The sequence below is a fragment of the Gekko japonicus genome, unplaced genomic scaffold (assembly GCF_001447785.1).
Source record: "Gekko japonicus isolate JY-2015 unplaced genomic scaffold, Gekko_japonicus_V1.1 scaffold2593, whole genome shotgun sequence".
NCBI classification, from domain to species: Eukaryota; Metazoa; Chordata; class Lepidosauria; order Squamata; family Gekkonidae; genus Gekko; species Gekko japonicus.
Genome location: NW_015160299.1, coordinates 68840 through 82876, shown reverse-complemented (window position 1 = coordinate 82876; position 14037 = coordinate 68840). Strand labels below are relative to the sequence as shown.

At 52.9% G+C, this 14037-nt stretch overlaps 1 protein-coding gene across 1 annotated transcript in view; it reads right to left on the bottom strand.

Moving 5' to 3' along the window:
- Nucleotides 1-8234: 8234 nt before the first annotated feature.
- Nucleotides 8235-14037, bottom strand: part of LOC107114596 (eppin-like) — a 10816-nt gene continuing 5013 nt past the window's right edge. The window contains exons 3-4 of the mRNA XM_015416136.1: nt 10891-11058; nt 8235-9916 (exon numbers count right to left, since the gene is read on the bottom strand). Coding sequence (XP_015271622.1) covers nt 9906-9916; nt 10891-11058 — 179 coding nt within the window. The 3' untranslated portion in view covers nt 8235-9905. The remainder of the gene's footprint in view (nt 9917-10890; nt 11059-14037) is intronic.

Sequence of the window (14037 nt, the reverse complement as noted above, 5' to 3'; positions counted from 1 at the left end):
CGGAGACAGGAGGCAGAAGCCTCTGGTCACCCACTCCCTTCCCCTCCCCCACCACCCACTCCCAACAGGCACTGAGGGGAATGTAGGGTTGCCAGCTCTAAGGAGGGAAATACCTGGAGGCTTGGGGGGTGGATTCTGTAGAGGGCAGCATTGGGGGGGGGCGGAAGGACTCAGCAGGTATAATGTCATAGGGTCTACCCTCCAAAGCATCCATTTTCTCCAGGGGAACTGATCTCTGTCATCTGGAGATCAATTGTAGCAGTGGGAGATCTCCAGGTCCCACCTGGAGATTGGCAACCCTAGGGGGAAGTCAGCTGCACAGCAGGGGGTTGAAGAGAATGGTTTGATGGCTGCTGGGCCAAGATTGGCAACAATAGTTCCCCAGGAGCCCCATCGTAAATGCACCAAACAATTCCTCAAGATTTTCCAAAACACTTCTCTGTTTTGGGCTCCTGGGGAACTTTGAAGTAGCACCAAAGCTTTAAGATCTCTCCAGCTGTCACCTGGAGACTGGCAACAGCTTGTCTGGAGTGTGGGCAGCATGGCATTGTATGTATCTGAGGTCCCCCTCTTCCTCCTCCTCCTCAAATCCCACCCTCAGCAGGCTTCATCCCTAAAATATCCTGGAAGTTTCCAACCTGGAGTTGGCAACCCTATCTGCCTGTCTGTCTTAAGTTTTACAACCCCCCCCCCACACACACACACACACAGCCTCTGCCTAGGGAGCAGCTGACATCATTCTCCTCTCCCAACTGAAAATTCCAACTGCCTTGGGGGGGGGTGAGTTTCAGGTGTGGAATGGTGACCTTGGAACGCTGGCCGGGACTGCACAAAGCAGCCAATGAACCCAGCCAGTGTCTTCCGAGTGGCAGTTTTTTCGGCCTAACACTAAAGGAGTGCATTTTAGAACTTTGGCACCCAAAACTCTTTTATTATAAGGGAGAGATATATATAATTTTATTCCTGTAATTTTTTCTGAGTTCCCTCCTCTCTCCACCTCCCACTTCCCCAATCATCAGGTGCTTCCCAACCCAGAGATAGCAGACCTGCAATGGGGATGCAGCTGTCTATAGGAAGATACAGAAGCCGAGGTGTCTCACTGACACAAATTAAACGGATTGTTGGGAGGCATAGTATGCTACAGGAGCAAACTGCATTAACTGCACAACAGGTGGTTAAAGACATGACTATAGATACACTGGAAAGACAGTGTCAGTACGGGACCATGGCCCCACTAGGGGGCAGCAGAGCATCGTAAGTGTTCTCCAGGGCAGCCGGGGCCTCAAGAAAACAAAATCCAGCTAAACACCTCTGTCACTTCCTCCTTGTCAGAGGTAGGGATGGGCACGAACTGCAAAAATTTGGTCCATTTTGGTTTGTGGTTTCAGGCTGAACCATAAAGAGCCAGTTTGGTGTCGTGGTTAAGTGCGCGGACTCTAATCTGGGAGAACCGGGTTTGATTCCCCACTCCTCCACGTGCAGCTGCTGGGGTGACCTTGGGTCAGCCACAAGTTCTCTCAGGGCTGTTCTTGAAAAAGAGCCGTTTCTGTCTGAGCTCTCTCAGCCCCACCTGCCTCCCAGGGTGTCTGTTGTGGGGAGGGGAAGGGGAAGGAGTTTGTAAGCTGCTCTGAGACTCCGAATGAAGGGCAGGGTATAAATCCAATCTCTTCTCCTCTTCTTCTAGATCAAACCATGAACCAAACCGGATATTCTCTGGCAAACTGAACCAGTTCATGGTTTGTGGCCCCACCGAGCGCCACTGAAAGGGACCGCAGTCCCTTTAAATGGGGTTTGCAGAAAGCGGCAAAATCAGATGAGGGATGGGGAGTAGACTGCTCCTCTCCACTGAGCCATTTTAGGCTTTCTTGTGTAGTCTACTGAAAAGTACTGAGACTGATGCATCATAGAGTGATTTTCAGCTCATAGTGATTTCAGGAAAAAGGAGATACAATCGCTAGCCCGCAGGCTGCTTATATGTCCATTCACAACCACACCCATGACACACACCCGCACCCGTGATAGGCTATATACAAGAGCTACAACCTTATAGGTCCTCTGTAGAATCCCTATGCGCCAGTTGGTGGGTTTTAGGATCCTAGGGCTCTATTGTCTCTGGTAGCGAAGCTTTGCTAATTTGTCGGGCCATGCGGCGGCCCGACCGCATGTGTGGTTCCACTAGTACACAACATCCACAAAGGGAACTCCTTCTTGTGGGCCTGGAGCAGGGGCCACTGGGTGGGGGGGGATGTAGTTATGAGTCTGCTTCCTTCCTGCCCCACATGCGTCCAGTAAGATATAGCTTCTGGCCACGCCCCCGGTCACCTGAGCAATCGGTGTCCTGGCTGAGGTTTCTGTAGGGCTCTGGGGGCTGTGATTGGCTGCAGGCCTGTCCTAAGCTTCACTAGGACTCGGAGGCATCCTGGGAACTGAGAGCACTTATATCGCCACGCTCAGTGTGCTGCACAGGGATTTTGTAGCAGGGACACATCAGCCCTCCTGCATCCACCACCTCAGTTACCCTGTCTGGGTCCTGCAGCCCTTCCTCACCGCAGGAAGTGGGTGGGACATTTCCCCCACCGTGAACACATGAAACTGCCTCTACGGAATCAGATTCTTGGTCCGTCAAGGTCAGTGTTTGCTCAGACTGGCAGCGGCTCTCCAGGGTCTCAGGCAGAGAGAGGTCTTTCCCATCATCCCCTGCCTGGCCCTTTCCACTGGAGATGCTGCCAAGGATTGAACCTGGGAGCTTTTGATGAACCTGGAGGTCCCTTCCAACTCTGTGGGGCAGTTTCCTGAGATGCCCTGAATTTTCTCATGCCAGGAAACATTTGGGAAATATTCTCCACCTAAATTCACAGAGAGGAGCCTTGTTTGCATGTGGAGGGGAGGTCCTTTAAGTTCAGTGGCGGTCCCTCCGTGGCCTGCTCCCTCCTGCCAGATATCTGCCAGCTGCTGCCAGAGCAGGGGACCTGCAGCGAGTTCGGGTGTCGCTACTTCTACGGTATAACCCCACCTCAGGGGCCTGTGAGGAGTTAGCTACAGAGGCCGCCAAGTCAACGCAAACAACTTTGAGAAGGAGGAGGAGAGCTTCCAGTTCTTGGCACGTGGTAAGGGCAGGCCGCGTGACATGGCTCTCTGGCACGAAGCCTCTGGAATCCTGACAGACAGGTCTTCAGGCTCCCTGGAGCCAAGCCAGATCGTGCAGTGCGCTGAAGAGAAGTTGGAAGCCCAAAGGACTTAACTCCCCAGCGGCAGCTGCAGTTCTTGACCCTCGGGAAGACCCTCTCAGCCAGAACTGAGTCCAGTGGTAACTTAGAGACCAACCAGAGCCCTAGGGTATAAGAAGGGTTGCCAACGGGGTAGTCAACCTCCAGGTAGCACCTGGAGATCTCCAGGGGTCATTTCCTGCAGGAGCGGAGCTCCGGCAGTAAAGAGCCCAGGGAGCAGGCACATGCAACAAGCCCCACCCCCTGCTCCCAGCAGCCCTCAGTCAGAGCAAGAAGCAGCCAGGTACGCTGCAGAGCCCCCGGGCCAAAACAGTCCAGTGGCACCTTTAGGACCGAGTTTTATTCAGGTACAAGCTCTCCGTCCTCTGCCAGGACAGATCTGCACATTCCACCCCCCCACCCCTCATAGCTAGCAATCCAAAACAGTCCAGTGGCACCTTTAAGACCAAGTTTTATTCAGGTACCAGCTCTCCCTCCTCTGCGAGGACAGATCTGCACGTCCCCCCCTCTCCCAATAGCTAGCACTCCAAAACAGTCCAGTGGAGCCTGAGCGGTGGGTGTTGCCTTCTGATACACTTCCGGTGATGTCAGGGGGTGTGGCATATGCAAATGAGCTATGTGAATAAGTTATGCTAATGAGCTCCTGCACCTCTTTTTCTACGAAATGACCCCTGGCTGTTACAATTGACCTGAAGACAACCAAGGCCAGTTCCCCTGGAGAAGATGGCTGCTTTGGAGGCAGTGTACCCTGCTGGGGTCCCTCCCCACCCCAAACCCTCCCCTCCCCAAGCTCCATTCACTAAATCTCCAGGTATTTCCCAATTTAGAGCTGGGAGTCCTAGTTGCCAATGTCCAGGTAGGCAAACACACAAAAACACACAGACACACAGAGCCTGATACCTAGCTACTCTGTGTCGCTTTGAATCTTGGCAGAGACTGAGTTGAGCTCCATCACCAAAGAAAAGCGGCCTGATGAAGCCCTAAGAAATGGCAGAGCAACCTAGGCGTGCCGTCGCCGCTCCTTTGGTTCGCACTACAGCTAGCCTTGAGCTCATGCCGTCTGCTGCGTGCTTTCTTCTGGAAACTTGTCAAGTAGCCCTGTCATAGTTCTGGAATGTGGAGGGGTACCCTCCTTCTCATTCTCAGCTCTATCCTGCCCAGCTACTGTGTGCTATCTTATGCTTGACCTTGTAGATGTTCCAGCTGCAGTTTCCACGACTGGGAAAGTTAACGGCTTCTCTGCTATGCTCGCTTGCTTTGCCGCCCGTGCGAAATATATCCATTGGCTCATGCTTACAGGGGGAATGTTTGATTTCACTGTAAGTCAGAGGCCCTAATACTGACGGCCATTCCTGACACAAGCTGTACACATGTTCTTTAGTACTAGATCCACTAATAAACAGTTATCTTCTTATGAAGCCCTGTGTGGTGTGACCGGACTAAGGAGCCTGACCAAACTCTTCTCTGCACCAGCTGCTGACCACATCCATCTGAAGAGAGACTTGTACTTTCAAGGACTCTTAGGTCACTATTCAACTGGTGCAGTTGTCATTGATGCCTGGTGGCAAAACTATCTGTTATGTGTGTCAATTTTGGTTGTAAGTAAGTAGGACTGTATAAGAAGACAGTTGTCTCTAGTGTGATTTGTACAGCGTGACAGATTATTCTGCTGATTTGTTTCTATAAGTGTCCAGGGGGGGCCTGGAGATCCCCCAGTGTTATGACTCACCCCCAGATCACGGAGGGCAGTTGCACTGGAGGAGATGTCTGTTTCGGAGGGTCCAGAAGGTGTTCTACCCAGCTGAGTTGCCTCTCCCCCCTTAACTCCGCCTTCCCAAGGCTCCACCCCCAAATCTCCAGGAATTTCCCAACCTGGAATCGGCAACCTGAGTGAGGGGGCTGCCAAAATGCTTATTCATCTACTAGGAAAGAAAACCTGGCTTCCCTTTCTCCCACTGAGAAAAGAGCCCTTCGGGATACACTCCAAAATACTTTTGGAGTCTGACAAGCTTTCAGTCCCTTCTCAGACTTCAGCTTCCCTACGGGTGGTCACCCCCAATGGCCAGGGGTGTCAGCTACGCTGCCATGGGGGTTGGGGAGCATGGACGGTGTCTGGTTAATTGCTACTACATTCCTTTCTGTGCTTTTCCTGCTTTGCACCGAAATGCTTATCTATACAGATGTGCAGGAGGGAGATGTATTGTCTGGGTTTTTCCTAGGTGCCGTGGGAGAGTGTTGGTTCTCAGCTTTAGCTACCTAACGGTCTCCAAGCTTTATCCCGTGCGCAGGAGGGTGCCTAATTGGCCAGTGCTGTGGGTGGTGGTGGATACGAATACCCTATATCCTATTATGCCCACGGGGCTGCCGCCAGTCTTAACAGTGCTTATGTTACTGCATCTATAGCTCTGCAATAAAAGTATTACCGTTCCTGAATGCGTGCACTTCGTTGTTGGCTGTGGGTTCTGACAAGGGGAAGGGTCCCATCTCAGTGGTGCAGCTCCCGCTTCACATGCCGCAGACCCCCCCCCCGGTTCAGTGCCCAGCAGCATCTCCGGCCCAGGAGATCTCGGGCAGCACGAGTGGGAAAAGCCCTTGACAAGTGGCTGCCATCTGGATCCAGGACAGACTCTTTGCCGCAGCTCTGAAGTTCCTCACAGCCTCCCCCCACTCCAGTTCTTGTTTTCCTGGTCTCCTGTCGTGATGTGTGACCCACAACCTTTTCTTCCCCAACTCCCCAGCCATGAGTTTCCTGAGCATATCCCATCCTGTGCCCTCAGAGGACACTGCTTACTCTCCCTGGCTGTCTCTGAGACCTGCAGGGTCTTCCATGGGGCCACCATGAGTCCCTGCAGTTTCCCATTGCCCTTGCAGCAGCCAATTCAGTGCTGCTGCCACAGGGCTTCCAGGGGGTAGGTTTCCCTGCATTTTCCCTGCCCCAGGCTGCCATTCCATCCCGCCTACACACACATACACACGGTTAAAAAAAGAGCAATTGCTGGATCTCTATAGTGTTTTAACATTATAATGATCCAGTTCTCTGAATTCCCAGCTTTCATGTGAAAAACAAACGTTTCTAGTCCCTTTTGCTGCAGAGATAGAAGAGACAAGGTGTATTTCAACTACTAAAAGAGATAGAGATGTGTTATTTAAAAATAAAATAAAATTGGGAGTTCAGAGAAAACAGATGGATCGTTATAACATTACAACACTTGAGAAATCTCTTTCTGAGAACAAATCTCTCAAGTGCTTAACAGGCAGCCTGATAGAACTTGAGAGATATGGTCTCCTAGATAAGTTATTATGTTTGCTGCAAGGGCTCCAGTGGAACCATAGAAAATATGCCACTATTTGCTATTTTAAGAGTTTTATACTCACAAAGAGAATTTATTGCAACTTATGTCCTGTATGTACATCACTGTCCTTGAAAAAGATTGTGTTCGATACAGGTAAATTACCATAGAGTCCGGAGGGACTAGTGATTGTAAAACTGACAAGGTGCTGTTTGAATGTTTGAACATCCCATAAACCTGCCCTTTGATGTGTTGTTTTGGTGAAACCCATGTTTGATAATACTTGACAACAATATTTATATAACAGTATAGGGAAAAATTAAAAAAGAAAAATAAATGCACAAAATAGATCTGCCTTGAGCATACATCTGTTATACACAGTGTCATATGTTTTTTCCATCTCCTCCTAACACTGTGACCAATGCTCCCTCTAAGCTGTAGAGAGTCCTGTGAGCAAAAATTCTACTTTGTGAGCGACTGGCATTAAAGCTGTGAGTGAGCCATTTGGCTGCTGCATAACTTGGTTTGTTTTGGAGCCCTCCTTCCTGAGCTAAGACAAAAATGTGCGAGCCGGAGGCTAAAAAACTGTGAGCTGGCTCACACTAACTCAGCTTAGAGAGAACACTGAAGTCTGTGACCCTCAGTTTTTGTATTACCTACCTAGCACCAGCCCACACATTACCCCCCCCCACACACACACACATATTGTGACTGCCCAGAGCACACCATTTGTGACAGGACAAACAATAAATGCCTTGGTTTGATATCTGAGAAAGCTCTCCAGACCTCTGGCAACTGCAGCTGTAACCAAACCTGTGTCCAATGGGCAGGCCAGTGGCTGGTTCATTCACCCTGGATGTTGGAATTGGGATGTCGCTGCCATAAAGGCTGGTGGGAGGGACGACTGCTCACTCCTTGGAATGTACTTTCGGTTTCCTGGTTGCCTCAGTGATGCTCTCTTATCTGTATGTTTTATGTGCTTGGCCTTGAATGCTTCGCCGTAACACCTTCTCTGGGAAAGTGTAGTGTATCAGGCCCTGTCAGGGCCGGGCATGCCGGGACTTGCCAAGGCACAAACACCACTAACTTCATGCCAAAAGACAATGGGCCAGTAGGATCCTAGCCAGGCCCAATGAAAGGGCTAGGTCCCCAGCCGGAAGGCCAATAGGTCTCTCGGTTAGTGTAAATAGCCTATCGGGAGTGGGGTGTGTGTTTAGGTGTGCTTGTGTTGGATCCCCAAGCTTGGTGGCGGGTTTTCTGAACGAATATTAGCCGGCCTGCGAGCCGGTCAAGTGTCTTTGTTCCGGACTAAATAAAGGTATGCTTAGCTGAAATCACTCTCCGTATGCATACTTTTCAGAAAGTGGGGCCGTTACATTCTGGCAGACCCCTCTTCTCCCCTCATTGGCGCTACGCCACCCAGTGGCCCCCTTTGAACACTGTATGTCTCTTCACCCCACGTTTTATGCTTTAGTCTTAACACAGATCCTGAAGTAGAGATGTTCTGCCAATACTGATCAATAAACTTTCCTTCTGAAGAAGCGACTGGTTGAGTCCGACAGGGACCATGCAAAGAAGCGATCACACACATACACACACACGCACACAGAGTCCTTTTGTTTGCTCCTGTGCCCCAGAGCAACACCCAGCTGAACACAATTAAGCACAAGTTACAAGAGTAACTGAATATAAAAATATATTTCAGGAAGATTTGGGGTTCACAGAAAGGTAGGACGGACTTCCACGTTACAAAGCAGCAGAGTCCCTGGCCCAAGCCGGCTCTTCTCTTCCTCCAAAGGTGGGACCCAAACGGTGTCCCTGGATTCCAAGCATCAGACGGCTTCTCTGAGCAAGGCGAGGAGCCCCCCCTCCCTCCCTCCTGGGGCCTTTCCAGATGTTTCACCTGCTGCTACACACGCTGCTGCCCCGTCTTGGCAAGAACAGAGGTGAGGGGTGGCCAAGCAAGAGACAGAAGAAGGTTCCCGACTGACCAGCACCAGGAAGAGTTCACAGTTTCCCAGCCGGCCTCCAAACAGCTGCAGCCTTTTGCCACCGAGAGGGTGCAGTTTGCCCCCCAGTTCCCACCCGGGTGGCTTTTCCAAGGGCTGGATGTGGCTGAAGGCGTTCCCACAGGCCGGCGTGTCCCGGATTGTGCCCATGATATTGTGGCTAGCAAGAGACTGAACCTGTGCCCTTTTGCTGAGGCTTTTAAAAATATTCCCTTTTTTAAGAGGCCGTGGGGAAGAAAGCCCCGTGGGGCAGACGGCACCCCTCCCATCCCAGAGCCATTTTTGGTGGGGAAAGTGGCACTGGCAATGCTGAAACCCCTTTTCGTGGTGCCCCACGGAGATGATCCAAACTAGGATCAGGCATGCCTGGGCACTGAGGGGAACCCATGAGTCACACTGGACTGAAAGGGTCCGAATCCACACTCAGCTTGTTGTGAGAACCACCTCAACTGCAAAGTACGATGCTCAGAACATTCCAGATTCTTCCAGAGCCTGGCTTGGGAGCAGTCAAGGTTTCTCCGCTCTGCCTATTGGCCCAGGAGGGATATCTTTGGTCCTCTCCACCAGAGTCATGTTTTTGATGGTGGTCTTCTGTTTGGCGCGGACCCAGCTCTTGGTTCTCAAAGGGAGAGAAAGTTGGCTTTGAGTGTTTCTTGGGCAAGTGCAGAGTGCCTTTCATGCCGAAGCCCTTCACCACACACGGAAGCCCAAAGAGGAGGCAAATCACATTCTTTGTTGCCCTCAGGGGGGCCCGTGGTTTTGCATGTGCACCTGGCCCCGGGCGAGGAGGAGAGGGCCGGCTGCCTGGCTGTGAAAGGGGCAGGTGGAGAGGGACTTCAGCGTGGACCAAGACGGAGGCCATCTCCATGGGTTGCCAAGCAGCTGCTCTTGGATTTCACCCCCAGAGGCCTTGCTGAGACGGAGGAAGGGCGCCGTGCCTCGCACACAAAAGGAAGGAGATGTGGCCTGGAGCACAAGCTCTCATTCTGGCCCCCACTGGTCGGAGACATAATTTTTGGGAAAGGGAAAGGGAATGGGAGCGGAGGTGCTGCCACAGAGAGGCTGCTGGAAGACTGTCTCCCTCAGGCCAGTGCTCAAGCGGGGGGGGGGAGACATGCTTTTGCGCTCCTATCACACGGGAAACCAAAGGGTGGTCAAGGCAGTCCCGGGACCTGAGGGGAAAAAGCAGCCTCATCATCACTCCCCCAAGTCCTCCTGCCTGATTGGCTGGGCCAGAGTCCAAGATGGCCGCCCTCTTGCCACGTCCTCCACTGGGCCAGGAAAGAGGATGCTTCAGGGCTGGGCGGTGTATTAGATCTAGCGCCTCGGGAAGGACAGGTGGGAACCGAGGACGACGTTTCTCCAAGAGTCTTCCCGTTCTATGGTTTTCCTGTGGGGGGAAAAAGGGGAAGATCATTCATGGGAAATCAACTCAGTTCCTGCTTAGGCATTCTCTGTAGCCAGACGTTTGGTTTCCTTGGGACCTGGGTTTTTTTTTCAAATGCTCCCTGTAGAGGTGAACAGAGAAAAGCCTAAGAAACACGCAAGCCCCCTCCTCCACCCAGTCAGACCAACTCTGTGCAGGTCCCAGTAGGTCTTGCTTCCTTTTGTTGATGTGGCTAGAAAACCAGATATTTCCCTTTCCCCTCCCCTGCCTCCCAAATGGTGTCACAATCTGACTGCAATGAATATCTAGTAAAAGGGTGGTGGGAAGTCAGCAGAAGAAGAAGAGAAGAAGAGATTGGATTGATACCCCATGGCCCTTCACTACCCAGAGGAGTCTCAGAGCGGCTTACAACCTCCTTTCCCTTCCCCTCCCCACAACAGACACTCTGTGAGGTAGAGAAGAAGAAGAAGGAGAAGAAGGCGAAGAAGGAGAAGAAGGCGAAGAAGGAGAAGAAGGAGAAGAAGGAGAAGAAGGAGAAGAAGGAGAAGAGAGAAGAGAGAAGAGAGAAGAGATTGGATTTCTACCCCATGGCCCTTCACTACCCAAGGGAGTCTCAGAGCGGCTTACAAACTCCTTTCCCCTCCACAGTCCCCACAACAGACACCCTGGCAGGTAGGTGGGGCTGAGAGAGCTCTGACAGAAACGGCTCTTTTTCAAGAAAAGCTCTTATCAGAACTACCGGCTTGCCCAAGGTCATCCAGCAGGTGCAAGTGGAGGAGTGGGGAATCAAACCCGGTTCTCCCAGATTAGAGTCCGCACACCTAACCACAACACCAAACAAAGAGCATCGTGTGCTTCACCCGCCCCCAGAAAAAGGGGCTCCCGAGTGTGAATCGGACTGGGGGGGTCCAGGATGGCGTCTTGGCTGGGGCGGCAAAGAGCCAGACGGCAGCTCTTTCCGGAACCCAGAGCCTTACCGGGGGGCACGCATGTTTTGGAGCAGTCCTCTTCCGTCTCAAAGTTGTTCTTGTTCCCACCGCAGCCCCCGTAGACAAACTGCTCACACTTCTGGCTGGAGGCGTTGTAGAAGTAGCGGGAGAACATCGCCTTGCAGTTCCCGCAGACGGAGGGCAGGTGGCAGAAGCCTGTGGCAGCCAGAGGGGGGGGGAGAGAATGCAAAGTGGTGTGAGACAGGCTTGGGGGGGGGAGACGCAGGACATTTTCAGGGCCTCCTCACCTGGATCTTCTTGGGATGCGGGTAGAGGGGCCCTAGGGATGCAAAGCTCCAGGTGGGACCTGGGGATCCCCTGGAAATGCAGCTCGTCTCCAGTCTACAGAGAAAATGGATGCTTTGGAAGGTGGACTTTATGTCATTGTACCCCACTGAGGTCCCTGACCTCCCTAGGCTCCACCCCCAGCTCTCCAGGGGTTTCCTAGCCTGGATCTGGCAACCCTCCCCCCCCCCATCACCTGCCAGTGGCCAAGGGCAACCTGGAAACCCTAGGGAGGAGGTCTGTGGAAGGTCTTGTGCCGCTCCCCTCCCAAGTTTTAAAAGTGTCTGGTGGAAGTGGTAGCAAACCGTGTGTAGAGCGGGCTGATTCCGGTTCCCTGATATGTGAACGCAACTGCAATGCTCCCTCTAAGCTGTGGAGTCTTGTGAGCAAAAATTCTACTTTGTGAGCTGCCGGCATTAAAGTTGTGAGTGAGTGATTTGGCTGCTGCATAAATTAGTTTGCTCTGTAGCCATCCTTCCCGAGCCAAGACAAAAATGTGTGAGCTGGAGGCTAAAAACCTGTGAGCTAGCTCACACTAACTCACCTTAGAGGGAACACTGAACACAAGCGCTGCTAAGGCGGGAAAAACCCGCAGTCGTTGATAAGAGGCGCTGGCTGTTTCCGCAACGGGCACCCATGCACATAGGCGCATGCAGCGGAGCACAGAAACAGCTGCTAGCAGCCCGCCAGGGGCGGGCCAAGAGTGCGAACACTCCCTTGCGCTTCCTCCACGGTATCCTCCCGCTTCATTTGCTGCAGTGTGAACGGGAATGCCACGAACAAGCCGTTCCAGGTCTGTTCCGGGTCTTCTTTGCCACGACTTCCTCGCGCTTCAAATGGCCAGTCTGAACTCGGCCTCAGTCAGGGACTGCACAATGGCATGGTAAGGTAACGGTTTGAAAGTAAACACTCGAGGATTCCTGCCTCCCCAAAGTACGTAATCCCGCCTCTGCTTTGAATGGTGCCTTCGGTGGAGGGGGCCTTCTTCAAAGGAAGAGTGCTGCCCCGCCCTCCAAGTCTGCCCTGCCAAGCCTCTTGCCCTCCCCACTGAGGCTGCCCAGCGCAGGGCACGGCTACCTCTGCCTAACCCCCCCCCCCGGTCAGCTTCGGAACCCCCTGAAGGGGCCCTTTTCTCCAGGGGGGGCCTGAACTCTGTCATCTGGAGATCAGATGTAACCCCAGGAATTCTCCAGGTCCCAAAAGAAGGCTGGCAACCCTGCTTTCCAGAATGGAGTCTCTTGAGCCAGGGTGCTGGGGCAGCTGAAAGAAGGTTGCCTCGCCAGGGTGACACACCGTCCAATCACGCTCCACCAGCCCAGTCCGGCCCGCCTGAGACTTGGGAGCCTCCTTCCCAAGGCTGCTGGGAGTCCTCCTGGTCTCCTCACCTGTCATCACAGACCTCCTGCCCCTCCCACCTGTGTCACCCACACAGCTTTTGGATGTCAACACTCTGCCAGGGCCGCTCCCACCACCCCCGCCATGCTGTCATGCAGGCATGTGAACACATTAAGCTTCCTCGCAATGAATCAGGCCCCTTGGTCCATCAAGGTCGGTCTGGTCGACTCAAATTGGCAGCGGCTCTCCAGGGTCTCAGGCAGAGAGAGGTCTTTCCCATCACCTCCTGCCCGGTCCTTTTAACTGGAGATGCTGCCAGGGATTGAACCTGGGGCCTTCTGCATGCCGAGGCTCTACCATGGTCCCTCTTGACAGCTCTCCAGGGCCTCAGGCTGAGGTCTTTCCCATCACCTCCTGCCCGGTCCTTTTAACTAGAGATCCTGCCAGGGATTGAACCTGGGGCCTTCTGCATGCCAAGCAGATGCTCTACCATGGTCCCTCTCCACAGCTCTCCAGAGCCTCAGGCTGAGGTCTTTCACATCACCTCCTGCCCAGTCCTTTTAACTGGAGATGCCGCCGGGGATTGAACCTGGGACCTTCTGCACAGCAAACTGATTCTCCAGTCTATTCTACAGTCAAACATTTAGGCCCCACATGAAGCTGCCTTCCACTGAATGAGATCCTTCATCCATCGAGGCCAGTCTTGTCTAGTCAGACTGGCACCTGCTCTCCAGGGTCTCAGGCAGAGGTCTCTCCCATCCCCTACTACCTGGTCCTTTTTAACTGGAGGTGCTGGGGATTGAACCTGGGACCTTCTGCATGCCAAGCAGGTGCTCTACCACTGAGCCATGGCCCCTCCTCAGAATCTGTTTAATCTGACTGACATCGGATCTCCCAGGGTCTCAGGTCTTCCACATCACCTCCTGTCTGGTCCTTTTACCTGGAGATGCTGCTGGGGACTGAACATGGGGCCTTCTGCATGCCAAGCTGATTCTCAGCCACTGAGCCACAGCCCCTTCCTAATATTCGACAGTCAGACATTTAGGCCAAAAGTGAAGCGGCCTTCTGCTGAATCAGAACATGGCCAGCGTGGTCTGCTCAGGCTGGCAGCCACTCTCCAGGGTCCCAGGCAGAGAGAGGCCTTTCCACGCCACCTCCTGCCTGGTCTTTTCAATGGGCGATGCCAGGGACTGAACCTGGGACCTTCTGCATGCCAGGCAGATGATCAGCCACTGAGCCATGGCTCCTCCTCATGGCTCTCCAGGGTCTCAGGCAGAGGTCTTCCACATCACCTCCTGCCTGGTCCTTTTGAATGTGGGAATGCTGAGGATTGAACCTGGGGCCTTCTGCATGCCAAGCAGAGGCTCTGACACTTAGCGACAGCCCCTCCACCAGGGGGCAAAAACTGGCAATCAGTATAGATCTTAATTTGAGCCCAGGGGCACCTTTAAGACTAACAAAGTTTGAGTCTTTTGTGTGCACGCACACCTCTCCAGGCCTTGACGGTGCAGGAAA